General features: G+C 38.8%; 3 protein-coding genes across 7 annotated transcripts; 2 read left to right on the top strand and 1 right to left on the bottom strand.

The window, feature by feature from the left end:
• The first annotated feature begins 453 nt into the window (after positions 1-453).
• On the top strand, positions 454-7,809 carry chrna5 (cholinergic receptor, nicotinic, alpha 5). The gene is made up of 8 exons (XM_051379753.1): positions 454-658; positions 1,023-1,163; positions 3,685-3,836; positions 4,145-4,189; positions 5,147-5,256; positions 5,413-5,590; positions 5,679-6,356; positions 6,607-7,809. Exons 2-8 carry the CDS (start codon positions 1,073-1,075, stop codon positions 6,763-6,765), a joined length of 1,413 nt encoding a protein of 470 aa, XP_051235713.1. The 5' UTR covers positions 454-658; positions 1,023-1,072; the 3' UTR covers positions 6,766-7,809.
• A 574-nt stretch (positions 7,810-8,383) lies between these two features.
• Positions 8,384-11,796, top strand: LOC127351804 (UDP-glucuronosyltransferase 2C1-like). Its single transcript, XM_051379740.1, has 2 exons — positions 8,384-8,883; positions 9,017-11,796. The coding sequence occupies exon 2, from the start codon at positions 9,024-9,026 to the stop codon at positions 10,617-10,619; it is 1,596 nt and encodes a 531-aa protein (XP_051235700.1). The 5' UTR covers positions 8,384-8,883; positions 9,017-9,023; the 3' UTR covers positions 10,620-11,796.
• A 654-nt stretch (positions 11,797-12,450) lies between these two features.
• On the bottom strand, positions 12,451-16,074 carry LOC127351813 (uncharacterized). Of its 5 annotated transcripts, XM_051379761.1 has the most exons (11): positions 15,999-16,074; positions 15,854-15,889; positions 15,444-15,743; positions 15,047-15,367; positions 14,796-14,885; positions 14,553-14,577; positions 14,243-14,322; positions 13,987-14,017; positions 13,482-13,552; positions 13,329-13,397; positions 12,451-12,933 (listed from the first exon to the last, which is right to left on the bottom strand). In XM_051379761.1, the coding sequence occupies exons 1-10, from the start codon at positions 16,045-16,047 to the stop codon at positions 13,348-13,350; spliced, it is 1,053 nt and encodes a 350-aa protein (XP_051235721.1). In that variant the 5' UTR covers positions 16,048-16,074; the 3' UTR covers positions 12,451-12,933; positions 13,329-13,347. The 5 variants fall into 5 exon arrangements, 4 of the variants coding, with proteins under 4 accessions (XP_051235721.1, XP_051235720.1, XP_051235719.1 ...); XR_007880953.1 differs by having other exon boundaries at positions 12,451-13,397; positions 13,482-13,766; XM_051379760.1 differs by having other exon boundaries at positions 12,451-13,397.
• Between the last annotated feature and the right edge of the window lie 786 nt (positions 16,075-16,860).

Below are 16,860 nucleotides of genomic sequence, written 5' to 3'. Positions count from 1 at the left end.
GTTTTAATAACATATGGCCATCTGTTCTTCAAAAGAAAAAGCAAAAAAACTAAATATTCAGAAGTGACTGTGCAAATTGATTTTTCAACACAAGCTGGATATTGATTGCCCCCCCCCATCCCATACAACATCTCTGGCTTTCACATTATGCTATCACCATGGAAGCACACACATTCACACATACAGAGCAAATTAGGGGAATTACAGGTACAAAATGTGTCATCATATGTGGCTGTGGACACCATATAACAAGCAGTTAACTGTTGTGAAAATGAGAGGTAGAATCTTAGTGGCAGAGTTGCTCTTCCCATTCCCTGATGCTGCTGTGGAGAGGCAGTGAGATGGCTGCATGGAGGGGGCGACAGTCCCTGTCTATGATTAGTGACCATGAGAATGCTAGAGAGGAAGGGAAGAAGGGAGGGGGGGTTGGGTTGGTGGTTGGGGGATACAGGGCGGGCTCACTGAAGGAAGAGGAGGGGTGCCCTCCTGCCTGTTCACAATTGGAGGCAGCAGGGAGGGAAGCAGCATCTGTATGAGGCGAGAGAAGGAACCTGCATGGAATGGAGGAGCGTTAGAGCAGCACTGTCGCTGTCGTCAAGACTCCCACTGCCTGCACCACCACTCTGGATCGTGTGTTAATGGAATTGACTCAGAGCAGGTATGTATACAGCATTTGCATGCTTACTGTGTGAAATGAATTGCATTGGAGAGGGTCAGGTTAGCAAGGTGAGAGGAGGGTGCATTCTTGGCTTGAGCAGGATGCTGTTTATAAAAGGTGTGTGATTAATGCAGTTTGTTATTTAGTATGAACGACATCAGGATGGGGTTTTCTTTTGCTTTACACAGCCTGTTCACTGAAATCTGTAACTGTAGCTTTACCAAAGGAGAACCGGCTGCCTTGGGATTTGAACCCTAAACCAAAGGCATGATTAAAGCCATGCTCTAATAGCTCAGCTGTTTTGCCCAGTGTACACAAAAGCTAATGTTTTTAATAACCACCTTTCTTGATGTTTATTTTCCAGCTCTGTGATGCCAGAGGGACCAGCTGTGTGGATCCAGTGCCACCTCTGATATGATGCTAAGAGCAGGAGGGGCAGCCACCTCTCTCGCACTGCTGCTGCTGCTGCCGCTGCTGTGCTGCTGCCACCTGTGCCACTCGCTGCGTAAGTTTCCTAAGGACCGGGAATGCCTCATCAAATTACCTAGGTGGAATGTAATAGCCTCAGTATGACAGATGGCATAATCAAAGATAAGATGGACTCAAGCAGATATGTAGAAGCAGAGAAAGAGGTAGAAATTGGCAGATGGTCGGTGAAGAGAGCTTGCCAAGTTAGAGCCAAACAAAAAGTATTGGTGTCAGTGTGACCATTTACCTTCTCATATCAAATTTTACAGTTTGATTTCCATTTTTTGGAAATTGATTTTAGCTGCACGGAAGCCATGATAACTGCGCTCAGAATAGTGCACCAAAAGTAAGAAAACTATCCAGCTATTGAATAAACAGTACATTTCTAATAGCTAATAAGTGAAAGACAGCTGAGGAATTTAATTCAGCATCCACAATTTCTCTTTAAGTCCAGAAAGCCATTAACCAAAAACTTATGAGGAGGAAAAAGTTGGACCTCATCCTTTTAATTGTATGGGGATTTACCATTGGTTTTCCATGCTATATAATGCAGAATCAATAGCACAGAGCAAGGAAAATGGTGCAGAATGATGGGAAAGATTCCCATGGTGAGCATTCACTTCACTGCATAATTCAGCACAGTTGTGAGACAGCAGCATTGTTCATGTTAGAGTGAAAACTAGTGTGTATTAACAATATAACATCACAGCACTTGAGGCTGACGTGAGGCGCCCATATTTGCTTGGTTTTAAGGCACTTCTGTATAATGAAGGGTCAAGTCTTATATATATCTGAGCTTTCAGAAAAGGCTGACTTTTGCATATTTGGCACAACATGTAATCTTAGTTTGGTCTCATCGTAATCCCGCCATCTGTCTACATCCATTGCATATTATATGTTTCATTTATATTTAATTGCTGTTTGTCATGCTGCCCACTGCAGATAGCAGCCAATATTGACTCAGGTCTCCTTGAAAATGCAGAAATGATTTAACATTAAATATTAATTTTACAATGAGGTGTAAATCAGCATTTTCTTTACCTTATAGCACATACATGATCTTATTTCTATAAATATTTCCCTGACTCTACACATTACATTTAACATACGCTTAAACAGATTCATATAAAATCCAGCAGACTCTGCAGCTTGCTTTCAAGTCAAGAAAGATGCCGGTGATAGTGGGTACATGGTGAAAAGATGATAAATTTGCTTATCACACAGTCATTGATTGAGGGTGTTGCAGCCTTGTCTTTATTGATCTGCACACACTGAGAGGGTGACACCATACATTTGTGGTCAGTCTTGTGGTAGATTTCAAGCCACATTCTCCATCCATAAATTGAGTTTATAACTGGGTTGGTTAATGCTTTAAAGGGCGGGATGAAATGAAATGTGTGTAATTCAGAATGTGATCAATATGTTCTACACTGTAGCGGAGCCATGCTTCAGAAAAACAATACACCAGATTGACTGGGATTAAAACAGCGTCACTGCAATATAAAACTCAGAAAAAGTGGCCAGTCATACTCATCTTGTATCTGCACTTCATATATTTGAAAGGGCAATGTTTTATTAAAATCAGCACTTTGTTACATGTCAGTCCAAGAAACATCTGGACACATTTTGCTGTGAACATACAACTACTCCTTTATCGCTACCGCTAAGTTTTGTTTTGACGCTTTGCTCTTGACCTTTTTGACATTTGTCCCATTTACAGTACCCTTTATTTACCTTTTATTACATTTACACGTATTCTCCAAAGACCCAGTGGTAAGCAGTGATTTCATAATGATGACCCTTGAACTGAGGGTGCCTGCATTATTTACAGTCACCAACACGTATGAGTCACCGTGCAAAACAGATAACTAGGCACATCAGTTTCTTACTGTGATAATAGAGGAAGGACATGCAGTAAATAGGAAGTTTAAAATTATTCAATACATCTTTGTCTAATGGATTGTTTTGATGTAATAACTGCCAAAATAAAGACACTGGAAATCCTGACTGGTAGCTGGATACTAGTGTACATCACTAAGAGAAATGTATTTAATTTAAGAGAGATTATGTTGGCTCTAGTTGACAGTAAGCAGCTAAATGATATAAAAACTTACTAACCCAACACTGAATACACTCCCCTCATCACTGCTACATATCCTTTTTTCATAATGGCTCCATTACAGAAACTGGGTAAAGGTTGCCTGCTATCTCTGTTACTGATGAATAGCAGACAGGTGTCAAATCTAATAATTTTGTAATTCATGAGTCCTTTCATACATTATACATTTTAAGGACTCTAAATACCATTGTATATATTCAGTGTGTGTTTGCGTCAAAGCTTTGGTTTCTCTGTCTTGTGAAACCCAAGCTTTACCACAGAGAATAATAATAATATCCAGAAACTCTAGACACAAACACTGTAGTGAGGTCAGAGAGGGGAATGCAGTGCTCTTTGAGAGCATGGTCTACATGGAACTACTGAAGAAATCAAAAAATTGCTGAATTATCTACAAGTTAGATTTTTCTTTTCAACCTTTTTGTCTTTTCACACCTTTTAGGGGTTCCAAAACTCTCCTCCTACGCAAAAGCAGAGGATAAGCTGTTCAAATACCTCTTTGGAAACTACCAGAAATGGGTTCGCCCAGTGGAATACCTAAACCAGACGATCCGTGTGAAGTTTGGACTGGCCATCTCCCAGCTAGTTGATGTGGTGAGGATAGAAAAGGACTGGTCATTGATATTGTTTATGAATTCAATTCAATTTTCAATTCAATTTTATTTGTATAGCGCCAATTCATAACAGAAGTTATCTCAGGACACTTTTCAAATAGAGCAGGTCTAGACCGAACTCTTTAAAACATTGTGCAACTGAGGTGTTAACAACAGTAGACTACATGAATGTACAACTTAGTAGGGCTGAAAGACAGAATACTACTACATTTAAATTGTTGCAAGATGTTTCAACTCAGCTACTTTTTAAATGGAAATTTGAACTGGTTTGTTGTTTCACCATTCTAGGATGAAAAAAATCAGCGAATGACCACCAATGTGTGGATGAAACAGGCAAGTAGAGCTATACATCTAACCTATGCAACTGATGCAGCATTACATTTCACCATCATCAGTAAACATGAAGGCTATGTTGTTAGTGTATGGCTTTTACTGTTACTTTATGGCTGTGGAAATACTTTATAGCAAACTCTGGCATACATGACATTTAGACAACCAGTCAGGCTCTCCACAACCCTTTTTAATCTGATCTAGTGGCATTTCACCAGTGTGTCACCAGCCTATATGAGTCCTTTCAGCCCTGTGCCCACGCACCTTTCTCCACAAGCCGCCTCCTCCCCTACCTGCTCTTGTCAGCCTTATTCATGATGTTGAGTGTCCTGTCATGTATCTTATGGATTATCCCCACAGACCAGACTCATTCAGGTCAGTTGCCCCCTTTCACAGTGATGGATTGCATCATGCAAATGGGAAACTGGAAGGGCAGCGGCCCCAATAGCGATGTCTATCTATCACAGATGTCATTTGCAGAGGGGAAAGAATGTCAGATTTTGTAATTGTATCTTATCTCCTTAATTCGGAGGTCACCTTTTTGATTTAGAAAATTAATACTGTATTGTTTCACATACTGGCTACCCTCCAGACTACTACCATGTATAGGAAGTCTAAGCCAAATCAAATAGATTTGCTTGTTAGCAATCTAATGACAGTACATTTTGCTGTATTTGCTTTATATGTATTCTCCTCTGGAGCTGGGAGAAATATTGCATGCTTGCAAAAAGCACATACAGAGTATACCAATTTAAACGAAACATTTGACATCTTGGAAAATACGCTTATTTGCTTCTTGCTGAAAGTTAGATGAGAAGATTGATACCAGTCACATGTCTACTGGCTGAAGCTTCTTAGTGTACAGACATGAGTGAGTGTCATCAATACTGAATTCTCGCAAATGAGCATATTTTTCCAAAAATGAGTTTTTATTACACTTTCAATGTTTCCTGTATGTAGGAGTGGATTGACATGAAACTCAGATGGAACCCTGACGACTATCTGGGCATCACAATTATCCGAGTCCCCTCTGACAGGATCTGGCTCCCTGACGTTGTTCTTTATGATAAGTATGTGTCAACATATATATGGAAGGGAATTACATGGATGTCAAGCATTTGATATTTTCCAAAATGTATAGGATCGTCATACTGATATACTGACAGATGAAATGAAATGGAAGTTCACTTGACTATTATATAAGCTAATGTTATTTTTTTTAACAGTTCAGATGGGCGTTTTGAAGGTACAGTCACCAAGGCCGTTGTTAAGTATGATGGAACCATATCATGGACACCACCAGCCAATTACAAGTCTGCCTGCACCATTGATGTCACCTTCTTCCCTTTTGATCTCCAGAACTGTTCAATGAAGTTTGGCTCCTGGACATATGACGGCTCCCAGGTGAGTCTCTACTCCACAGTACATGCTCAGTATATTAGTGTTAGTCATGACCAGTGTTTGACAGAAGATTTCACTCTGTATTTAACAGGTGGACATAATTCTGGAGGACTTCCATGTGGACAAGCGGGACTATTTTGACAACGGTGAATGGGAGATAGTGAAGGCCACAGGCAGCCGCAGTCTTAGGACAGATGGCAGCTCTTCCTATCCCACCATCACCTACTTCTTCATCATCCGCAGGCTGCCTCTTTTCTACACCCTCTTCCTCATCATCCCCTGCATTGGCCTCTCCTTCCTCACTATCCTTGTCTTCTATCTGCCATCTAACGGCGGTGAGAAGATCTCTCTCTGCACCTCAGTTCTGGTGTCGCTCACAGTTTTCCTCCTGGTCATTGAGGAGATCATCCCCTCCTCTTCGAAGGCTATCCCTCTCATTGGGGAGTACCTGGTCTTCACCATGATCTTTGTCACGCTCTCCATTATCATCACTGTCTTCGCCATCAACATCCACCATCGCTCCTCTTCTACACATCATGGCATGGCACCCTGGGTGAGGAGGATTTTCCTGCATCGGCTGCCTAAGCTGCTGTGTATGCGCAGCCATGTGGACCGTTACGCCACAGGTGGAGTGGCCAGAACAGGAGATCTGAAGGACTCAGCACCTGAACTGACATCTCTCCTCTACACCAGACATAACCTACAAGCAGCTTTGGATTCTATTCGCTACATAACCATGCATGTGGTTAAAGAAAATGAAGTCAGAGAGGTAAGTATTTGGGATTTTGTGTTTTTGTATATCCATAAGTAGTAATTAAAATGGTTAACAGCAATCGGTTTTGACCCCATACTTTTTTCTGATATTAAACAAAACAACATTATGACAAAGGCTGTAATAAAACCTCAAGAGAAGGAATACTGTATGTTACTCACTCGCCACATAGATGATCCAAGTCTGGCGTATGCATGACTATTAAGTATGTATCTAGAGACTGACTTGTGTGTCCTTTTTGTTTCAGGTGGTACAAGACTGGAAGTTTGTAGCCCAGGTTTTAGACAGAATGTTTCTGTGGGCCTTCCTCCTGGTGTCGATTCTGGGCTCTGCTCTCCTCTTCATTCCGGTTATTTACAAATGGGCCAACATCATCGTCCCTAACCATGCTGGAAGTACCCTCTAAGAACCACCGTTCAACCAACCACTAGTAGAGGCAAAGTACATTAACAGCTCATTATGGGTCTTATTTGAGATTGACTGACTGAGATACTGAGATAACAGCTCAGATACGGTCCTGCTCTACTTATCCACCATCACTCTGTAAGCCACAGCTGGGCCCGAGATCAAGCTACAGACTGGGGACCTCGTTTGCTGAGTATATCTAACAGAGACATGTTTTTTTTTGTTTTAGAGAGACTTTGAATTTGAGACAATTGACTTTGTTTAAATGTAAATGAAAAGACTCGACTGATGTACTACATATGATGAAAAAGGCATATTTGCCCACATTTCATTCATCAATAAATTTCAATACATTCATTTCACGAACTATAATTGCTGGCATCAAAGAGTGGAAATGTATCTTTTGGTCTGGCAGAGATTCATAGATACAAACTGTCAATAAAACATGTTCTCACAGGATCATTTAGGATGAATGCCTCACTAACGACCCTTATGCCAGTTACAGGATAAATACCAATTAAATTCAATTAAATCCAATACACCTTGATGGGGTATAATTCAAATAAAATGGGTTGTTCAACTTTGATTTTCCGAAGTTCTATTTTCATAAATCACCCTAACATATCCTGGCATAAGCATCAGTCTGTAAAGTTCTTAAAGTTTCTGGAGAAGTGCACACAAGTCAGACACTACTATTTAGGGACAGACCTGGTTTAATAGTTTCTCTCTTCACTCTACTAGGCTGTGCGTGGGAAGGAGAGATTCTTGCCAGGACTTTAATTTCTAAGGCAATAGTTCCTTTTAGCCTGAGGAAAAATCCCACATTGTTTATTAGGCCTGTAAGACAAATCTTGGTAAAAGATCAGGACAGAGATACTGTGGGTCCAGGATGTTTTAGCCTACTGTAGCTTAGCACAGACGTACCTCCATCAAATGTGAAACATAGGTCCTGTGACAACTCCAAAACTGTCTTGTTATTTGATTGATGTGCATGCAGATGATGTCATTTCGAGAAATGTAATAAAGGAGCCGTATTTTCACTACACTTCCATCCACATTTGCAAGAACCAGGAAGTCTCTCTGTACTCCAGCAGCTGAGCGGCACAGCCTCTGTTGAGCCTGCACTGCCCCTGTATGGCCATGTCTTGACATTACAGCTGAAAAAATCAACAAAGGCACCATCAGCATGGACATGGTAACCATGGAATGTGGACATTAAAGTTACTTCTACACTCAATATAGAGAGATTATAAATTTATAAAATATAAAATGATAAACAAAAACAAACACTGTAAAAAATGTAAGGCATTTTTGTCTTATTTAAACCAAACAAAGATGGATGAGAAGAATAAAGGGAGTAAAAATTCAGAAGAGTCTAGCAGAAAGTGAAGGCTCATTTTCATTTGTTTCTTGGCTCAGTCACTTACTTCATACCAGCCCTCTTCATAGAAAAAAGTTTTTGCATGGAATTCAAAACAGTGGAGAACTTCTGAGGTGGAAATAAACCCCAGTACATTCAATTCACATCTGTATATTTGATTAGTCATTTACTCAGAGGCAAAAATAAATGCAGTCTTTATTGCAGTCAGTGCTACTGATGGAGTGCCTTTTCTTATCAGATATAGCCATTGAACTCTCTGGTTGAACCTAAAATAAGAGTGCACTCTGGTAATAGTAGGCTGCTTATTTTGATCTGAGGAAAACAACACTATTTATTATATTATTATATTATTTATATATACCACCATGGCTTTTTCACGAAGGATCAAAGGCTGTCAATCTTAATTGGGAATTTTTTTTTGTTGAAAATCCTCCACTAAAAAGAGCTTGTTGTTGATTATAAATATGAAACACTGACGGCGACATGCTACTTCATATAAGGATAAGAATTCACATAGGGGGGTACTAATAAGCAACTTTAAGACATTTCTGTCAACAGCTTCAACAAAGGGGCCCCCTTGTTGTCCAATCTAGAAGAAAAAAGTCCAAATAACAGCTTATCTGTAATCCACTTATGTAAGCTTTCCTGGAATTTGGAGTTGAGCATTCAGTGGGATCTTTGGTGTTTCACTCTGACATCTGAGCACATGCATGCCCGGACCTACTTCATGTAAAACAGGTATGTTACATATCAACCTTGCATGTAATTTTATATCACAGTAATGTAAAAAAGTGTTATTTAAATGTATTATTGTTAGTTTTCTTATCCAGAGTGATTAAGCATGAAGATTTATTTGTTTACTTCCTTTTAGATTAAAGATGCTCCCCCAAGGAAATGCAACTTTTCTTCTCTTATTATCTATGGTGTTCTTGTCATGGAGAGTTTGTCATGGAGGGAAGATTTTGATTGTTCCTTTAGAAGGAAGCCACTGGGTGAACATGGACATCATGATCAAAGCTCTTCACTCTCAAGGACACTCTGTTGATGTGGTACGAACCAATCAAAGCTGGTACATCCAGGACGGATTTCCACATTACAAGACAATCACAGTTCCAGTCTCTGAAGCCTTTAATCATGACTTTATCAACCCGATCCTGATAAAGATCTTTGATATAGAAAGGGGAGAGAGCTCATTTTTGAGCTTTGCCAGTTTGCAGCTTGAGATGTTTAGTGCAATGTTTAACATGCATAGAATAATGTGCAAAATGGCTACTAAGATGTTTACAGATAAAGACTTAATGAATAGTTTAAAGGAGAGTAAGTATGACTTGGTCCTTACTGACCCGGCATGGGGTGCAGGTATAATGTTGGCTCACGCTCTTAAAGTACCTCTGGTCTATAACGTGCGATGGACAACTAGCGGAGAGGGACATCTGGCCCTTGCACCTTCTCCTTTATCTTATATCCCAATGACTGGCTCAGGACTGACAGACAAAATGACTTTCATACAAAGAGTCAAAAATCTAATTTTCTATGCCATTTGGCAATTTCAGGATGGATTTTTAATCAGCCCTCAGTATCAAGCTGTTTGTGATAAGTTTTTCGGCCCAGAAGTCAGATATCGTAACTTATTACAGGGAGCAGATCTGTGGCTCATGAGAGCGGACTTTGTGTTTGAGTTTCCTCGTCCCACCATGCCTAATGTTGTCTACATAGGAGGGTTCCAGTGTAAACCTGCCAAACCTCTACCTGAACACCTGGAGGAGTTTGTTCAGAGTTCTGGAGAGCATGGAGTCATCATCATGTCTCTGGGGACTTTTGTGAGTGAACTTCCTGCTGATATAACAAACAAGGTCGCTGCTACTTTTGCTCAGTTACCTCAGAAAGTGATCTGGAGGCATAAAGGGGACAGACCCGCAACTCTGGGCAACAACACTTTAATAGTTGACTGGATGCCACAGAATGATCTTTTAGGACACCCTAAGATAAAACTATTTGTGGCTCATGGAGGAACAAATGGCGTGCAAGAGGCTATTTATCACGGAGTCCCAGTTGTGGGTCTGCCTGTGTTTTTCGACCAATACGACAACCTGCTGCGTCTGAAACAGAGAGGAGCAGCTCAGATTCTTGCATTAGCCACAGTGGACAAAAACAACAACTTCCTGAAGGCCATACAGGAAGTCCTGAATGAGCCCTCCTACAGATTCAACATGCAGAGACTCTCCACACTGCACCGAGATCAGCCAATAAAGCCCCTGGATAACGCCCTCTTCTGGATAGAGTTTGTCATGAGACACAAAGGTGCAGCCCACCTGAAAGCAGTGTCTTACAGACTGCCCTGGTATATCTACCACTCTGTGGATGTAGTTCTGTCTTTTCTGACGACTGTTGCAGTGATTATTATTCTCCATCTTGTGTTTTTCCGGAGTGTATGTCTTGGTAAATGCTCGATAAGGAAAACAAATGGAAAATGAATGAATACAATTCTATAACTCTGTGCTGCTCTTTCTACATAACATGTTTAGGATCAATTAACTGAAAATAGAGGTAATTTAAATCACTATCTGTCACAAGTCTGAATTATTTCTGAATGTAAAGCCTGCTTCAATAGCATCAATTTTTTCAAATTTCCATGAAACAAAAATTCAACCATAAAACAGATATGTCCACTGGCTAATCCCCCCTGAGGTGCAGCAGGGGAAATATGGTTGGGTTGCATATCTGAGCATTCACTGAATAACAAGAATTTGTTCTTTCTTTTTTCATGAAGGATAAGCCATGTAAAAATGAGAACAGGCCAACCCCTTTCCAAGGAAGGGCAGGGTGAAAACCAGTGTGACATACATAATCCAGATTCAAGTTTAGCAGGCACAGCAAGCATTTAGAAGTGCTGACTAGAAGTTAACAGAGAACTTTGCTATGTGATTACAAGTTTGTTTTTCAATGCAGGCTGGCAATACTACAATCACTCATAATAAGATACAATTTTATTACATTTTCAATCTTGGGGATAGGTTTTCCTCCAAAGGAAATTCTCATGATGACTTCACATGTTCAGAATGGAAATTACAGTGAAAAACTGCATAGCAAGCAAAACAAAAAGGTTAACATGGCTCTCAGTGTGCGGCACTGCACACATCTGCTCCCTATTTTTGATGACAAAGTAGTAACTTCATTCTTTACATCAGCTCCTCCTTGTATTTCCCACAGGAGCTGCAGCACTAATAAGAGACGGGAGGAAAGCAGCAGTGACAAATATACTGGATGCTCCTCTTGAGTGGTAGCTCATCAGCTAAAGAACATGCTAAGTCATTACAGTCAGTGCTAGTGATTGAGTGCTTTTCTTATCGGATACGGTCATTGAACTCTTTGGTTAAACTTTCCTAAGGGTACACTCGGGTAAAAGTGGGTGCAGGCAGCTACTATAGATTACTGATTAGACAGTGTCTAATCATTACAAAAAGAGAAAACAAAGACAGAGGGGGAAAGTGCAATTCATTATCAATGTGTAACATGGATATTGGGTAAGACCCTTTTGATGCTGTGTTTAGTTAAATCTCCTCTTCATACACAGACCCTAATCCCCACATGCCTATGTAGTGTTCCTAAACCCAAAGCCTCAAAATAAATAAATACATTTATTTAAACCTCTTTAAAGAAATCTACGAGTGTTTAGTCTATAATTTGATAATGGCAAGACTGAATATTTCTATTTTTAATTTTTAGTTAAAACAACGTAAGTAATTAAGCTTTTATTCTGTAGCTGTAGTCATCAGAACTACATTTACTTGGCACATACTAAACATGGTATAATTTAAAGAAGTGTTTGAGGACTATGGAAGTAAAATTATCCAATGTTTCACAAATAATCAAATAATACAGATTTGTTTAGCAGATCTTTTTTATTCAACAAAAGGAAAATGTTTTTGCATTGATGCATCAGTATTAATCTAGAAATTAAAGTATAATAATGTAGCACTCAGGAGGGCTTTTTTCCCCTCCAGAACCTTTTACCATTTATATTTTCCAGTGGCCTACATTTAGCTACTTCTGTACTCTTTACCTAAGTAGAATTTTAGATTGTGGTACAGATACTTTTACTGAAGTAAAGGTAGAGTGCTTTTCCACCATTGATCAGGCTCTTCTTAAATGGTTTTCATATACAGTATGTCCAAGTATATTTCAAATATCTGATTTAACAAAATCAGCCATTTATTTCAGTTTTAGTTATATTATCATATGCTTTACATGTTTGGACAGTATTAACATCAATGAACAAATGCGATTAAATGTTAAATAGAGAGATTTGTTTTCTATACTGTTTATTACAAAGTACAGTCAATCACTACAACAACACTTGCAGTGTTTGTTATTGAAAACAAACTGTAGTACATTCTTTAAAGCACTGATTGCACAAAGGGGCAGGAACACACTAATTTCATTTATTAGGCAAAAATAAATTGAAACCTTCTGCAACAAAGAAAGGATCCATGTAAAAATTTAATGTATGAGGACATTCTTTTACCCTTGACCACAAGGAGCAGTTCCTCCTCCACATATACTACTGATCAGGCTAATAATGGAGTTCAAATGTTCCTTCTTCATTCACTATACATTTTAACATTACCTTACCTTAATGAAATGTGACACAGACAGAACAAAGCAGGGGTGCGTTACAGTTATTCATGTATCCGACAATAAAATCCGATTAACATATTATAAATTAACATTTATATTTGGAGGACCTGGCATACACATGTGTTGAACTTGATCTTGCAGGTGAATCATCTGTGGTTGAGAAGTTCAAAGTTAGATGGCGTGCATTTTTTCTTGGTTATTATTTTAATTTGTCATGAGAGAATTGGCCCTTGTGAGTCAGAAAGCTAACCACAAAATGCTATTCAGGTCTGTCCTATTGTAACAAATTAAGATGAGGTTTTCCTGTAACATGCACTGAACTAACTGATAGACAAACCTGCTCTGCTGAACCAGGCAGCATCATACTATGTAATGCCTTCTAACCAGTTGACTTTATGACATGTTTTATTCTTTTTATAATCTTTCTGCCCATGTTGTCTTGTTATTGAGCTTTGTATGCAAAGAGAAACAAAGCATCCAAACAATAAAAACAAATGAGTGACTCTGCCCCTTCATTATAATGATAACTAAACATTTTACAGTACCTTTATCAATCAAAATGTATTAGTTGGCACACATGTGATCACTGTCATCGTAGTCATTCTCACTGTCATCTGCATGTTAGAAATCATAGTCTTGAATATGACCTTCAATAGAGAATAAAAACCTCTAATAGAACAAAGTAGTTCATCACTTACCTGCAACACTGTACACTCCCTCCAAACCATCAGAGTAAGTGCTGTCCTCAGCATTCACAACATTCTGATACCTGAGAAAATGTAGCCAATGAATAATAATAATAATAATAATAATAATAATAATAATAATAATAATATAGTGTTGTTGTTAAGAATTGTGCACCATTAACGATGTTGCAGCAAGTCTTTTGTGAAAAGTAAGTTTATGGTTTATGTATTTGGAAAGATTTTATTTAAATCCATTGTACTTATCTTTTCTTTCTCAAGATGAACTGTAAAAGTAAACTTTTAAAATATAAGTCAAAGTGAGTGAAAATGTTCAGTTCATATTTGAATGTTTCCTCTTTCAGTAACAGAGGTCAGTTTCATTTAACAAATTGCATTATTTCTCAGAGTTTAGAACATTATAGCTTTTTAATATACCACGCATATTTTAGCAAGCATTACTCCCCACATGATTTAATATAAAGTAAGGATTTGTATTAGAATAGTTTTTTATTCGTACCCTTCTTCTTCCTCGGTGCTGAAAGAATCTCCTGATAATTGAAAAAGAAAATATTGTAAAAGAGAGAAGAGAGACATACACATGAAAATATCTGAAGCATTAGAGAAAAAAAGTAAAGAGAAAAAAATAATAACTAGGGAGGTATTTGCCCAGACCATATTGTAGCTAGATTGTGTTTTCTTTCTAAGTCATCATAGGTAATTTCATTGCAGTCTCCCCAGAGTATGCCTTTACTGTAATTCCAATTTCAACATACCATCTTGTGCTTCCAGACCCTCTTCTGTCTGCTCCTGCTGTTCCTCCAGCATGTCTATATTTGCCTGCTCACTTGGTGCACTGTAAGAAAACACAATTCAAGATATACTGTATATGCAAACCCTTCAATCAGCCCAGCATCATTTGATTGTTCAGTTGTGCATCCAGAATATTTTAGATCCCTGTGTAAATATCCTGCATCTAGTCTAGCACAAATAACAGAGAAAAAATAAACTCCAAGTGACTCCCAGTTTATGAGGCTATGCTATCTGTTAATAGGTTTGCCACTGCTCTTTTGGATTAACACTCACCGTTGATTACACAAAGCTAAGCCGCCTGTTGAAATAGAAAAAAAGAATAAATGTGAAATGAAGTAAACCATGCATTCGGTATGATCAGGATCATAAATGTATATCTAAAGACACTGAGGAAATATAATTCATAGAGATGTATAAGCATTTCTTTTATCAATTAGTAACAGTAGGACAGGAGAACCAAAGTACAATTCAAAATTTGAACTTTAAAATTGAGTGATTTGCCTCCAGTCATCTGACCTGGTTTGTTGATGCACCACAGGCACAGACCCAGTGTTATCATCATGCTTATCACTCCACAAGAGACAATCACTCGGAGAAACAAACTCTCTGGAGAGCAGAACAGACATGTCAGCCCCAACATGAAGAACATGGTTGTATTTCAATAAATATGTTTAATCATTTCAAAAATAAAAATCTGAATAACTAATTTCATTTTTTTCTAGATGCCTCTGTTGCACTTTCTAATCACGAGTTGCTGACACCCTCACCTTTGACCTCGAGTGATACTGCGTTATTTCCATAGAGTGTTTTCTCATGCTTTTGGATGCATTTAGATGGCAGCACCACACAGCTGTAATTACCCGAGTCCCTCGTGACTGCGTCTTGGATGGTGAAAGTCGCCTCCATCTGTGTGACATTAAATGTTTGCACTTGGAGGATGAGCTCATTCCTCTTAAGGTAAGAATGGATCAATTGACATCCACCCAGTGTTTGCAGGGTTTCAGACACAGTACAGCTGAATTCAACATCGTCTCCCTCACTGACAGCCAACGGCCCGGCTACTGAAATATCTGCAGGGAGAAAATTGGCTGTTCGGCAGAAGGACAAAATGAGTGGAGGGAAATAACAGTGACATAATGTTTTTATAGGAATGAAAATCCTTACCTATAACCAGAATCTCTATGGGGTTGCATGCTTTCTTGGTTACTTCGGGAGGCGAATAACCACGTGTTGAGTAAACACAGCTGTAATTTCCACTGTGATTAAGACTGACTCTGTTTATGATGAAGGTGGTATCATTATGTTCTTTCTTCTGGATATGTTTAATCATTCCAACATCATTCCTACATAAATAAACATACACCTCGGTCTGTTTCTTCAACCCAAATGTGCTGCAGATAACGTAGAGGTCACTATTCTCGCTTAAAGATTTCTGTTGGGTCAGGATCTTCGCAGGAAAAATATCTGTAACATTGATTTGACAGAGACATACATTGTATTGATAAATGATACAATGCAATGAAATCACATTAGGAATACAGCACACAGATGTCATCTCATGATAGAGAGCTCACCATTAGTTTCGCTTGCGACTTGATGTGCAAGAGCACCTTGAAGAAAAACAAAAATGAAATTGATCCTTTCTCCTTATACTTGCACACAAAGGTTCACTCGATTATAAATACAAATAATAAAAATATCAGTTGTCAATGTACTTACATAGAAAAAGGGTGATTATTTTCATGGTAATAGGCAATGTGACACCCATAGGCAACCTCCACAGTACCTTGTGAAACCCTGGTCGGGCGCCTATCCTTTTATTGGCTACACCTACAGACAGCTGCAACAGTAAACTACAATGAACCACTTCCTGTGCATTCTGCAGTGTCATGTGACATTTGAACAATTTTGTTCCAAAATTAAACATTGTCAGTTCAAAATCATGCATGCTTATATATTTAGCGATGGTTGGCAAGTAAGTATTTTCATTTTTTTCCCCCTTGTTCATAGTCAACCTTTGCAAGACATAACCTCTCAAAAGGACACGAGAGAAGATATTCTCTGATACCTTTAGAAGCTTGTTTGTTTTGTACATCATACAGTATCTGTTTGGTAGATCTCCTGCTCTCCTGTAGATCAGCCACACGAGTTCTGAGTGAGCTTTAATTAAATTCATTGGCCAGTGGTTTCTTATCAGATGTGACAGAGAGCTAATACAGTATCTGTCTGTGCTTCCCTGCCAGCATTCAATTAATATGGGCTGGATTTTCATGTAATCACACAGCTCGCCATCTGCTCTGATTGTTATTTGTATAATAACAATCAGACACTGACTTACTGACAGTCAGACCCCACGCACAATGCTCAGACATGGATGAGTCACTTGAGTTAGACTTTTTGAATATCAGCTGATGAAATACTCAAGCAAATCTTAAAATCTGTCATCGCACGCATTTTTTCCTGTCATATAACCACAGCTCTTTAAATGGAGACACACTGTTTTTGGTAACTTGTACCTAACAGGGAGACTATGATAATTTGAAGTGTCTTAAGTGCATTTTATCCACAAGTGGAGCAAAAT

This window comes from Dicentrarchus labrax, unplaced genomic scaffold, assembly GCF_905237075.1.
Source record: "Dicentrarchus labrax unplaced genomic scaffold, dlabrax2021, whole genome shotgun sequence".
NCBI lineage: Eukaryota > Metazoa > Chordata > Actinopteri > Moronidae > Dicentrarchus > Dicentrarchus labrax.
Note: the sequence above shows the minus strand (reverse complement) of the source record. Positions and strands in the feature narration are given on the sequence as shown.

What these genes read in the sequence shown, in the direction of transcription:
- LOC127351813 (XM_051379759.1), bottom strand. Translation starts at nt 16,047, where the DNA reads ATGGGTGTCACATTGCCTATTACCATGAAAATAATCACCCTTTTTCTA. An exon ending in CATAGAGATTCTGGTTATAG is followed by an intron (nt 15,368 to 15,443) that starts GTAAGGATTTTC and finishes TCTGCCGAACAG; the next exon opens with CCAATTTTCTCCCTGCAGAT. An exon ending in TTAGCTTTGTGTAATCAACG is followed by an intron (nt 14,323 to 14,552) that starts GTGAGTGTTAAT and finishes GTTTTCTTACAG; the next exon opens with TGCACCAAGTGAGCAGGCAA.
- LOC127351804 (XM_051379740.1), top strand. Translation starts at nt 9,024, where the DNA reads ATGCTCCCCCAAGGAAATGCAACTTTTCTTCTCTTATTATCTATGGTG.
- chrna5 (XM_051379753.1), top strand. Translation starts at nt 1,073, where the DNA reads ATGATGCTAAGAGCAGGAGGGGCAGCCACCTCTCTCGCACTGCTGCTG. An exon ending in CCACCTGTGCCACTCGCTGC is followed by an intron (nt 1,164 to 3,684) that starts GTAAGTTTCCTA and finishes CACACCTTTTAG; the next exon opens with GGGTTCCAAAACTCTCCTCC. An exon ending in CCAATGTGTGGATGAAACAG is followed by an intron (nt 4,190 to 5,146) that starts GCAAGTAGAGCT and finishes TCCTGTATGTAG; the next exon opens with GAGTGGATTGACATGAAACT.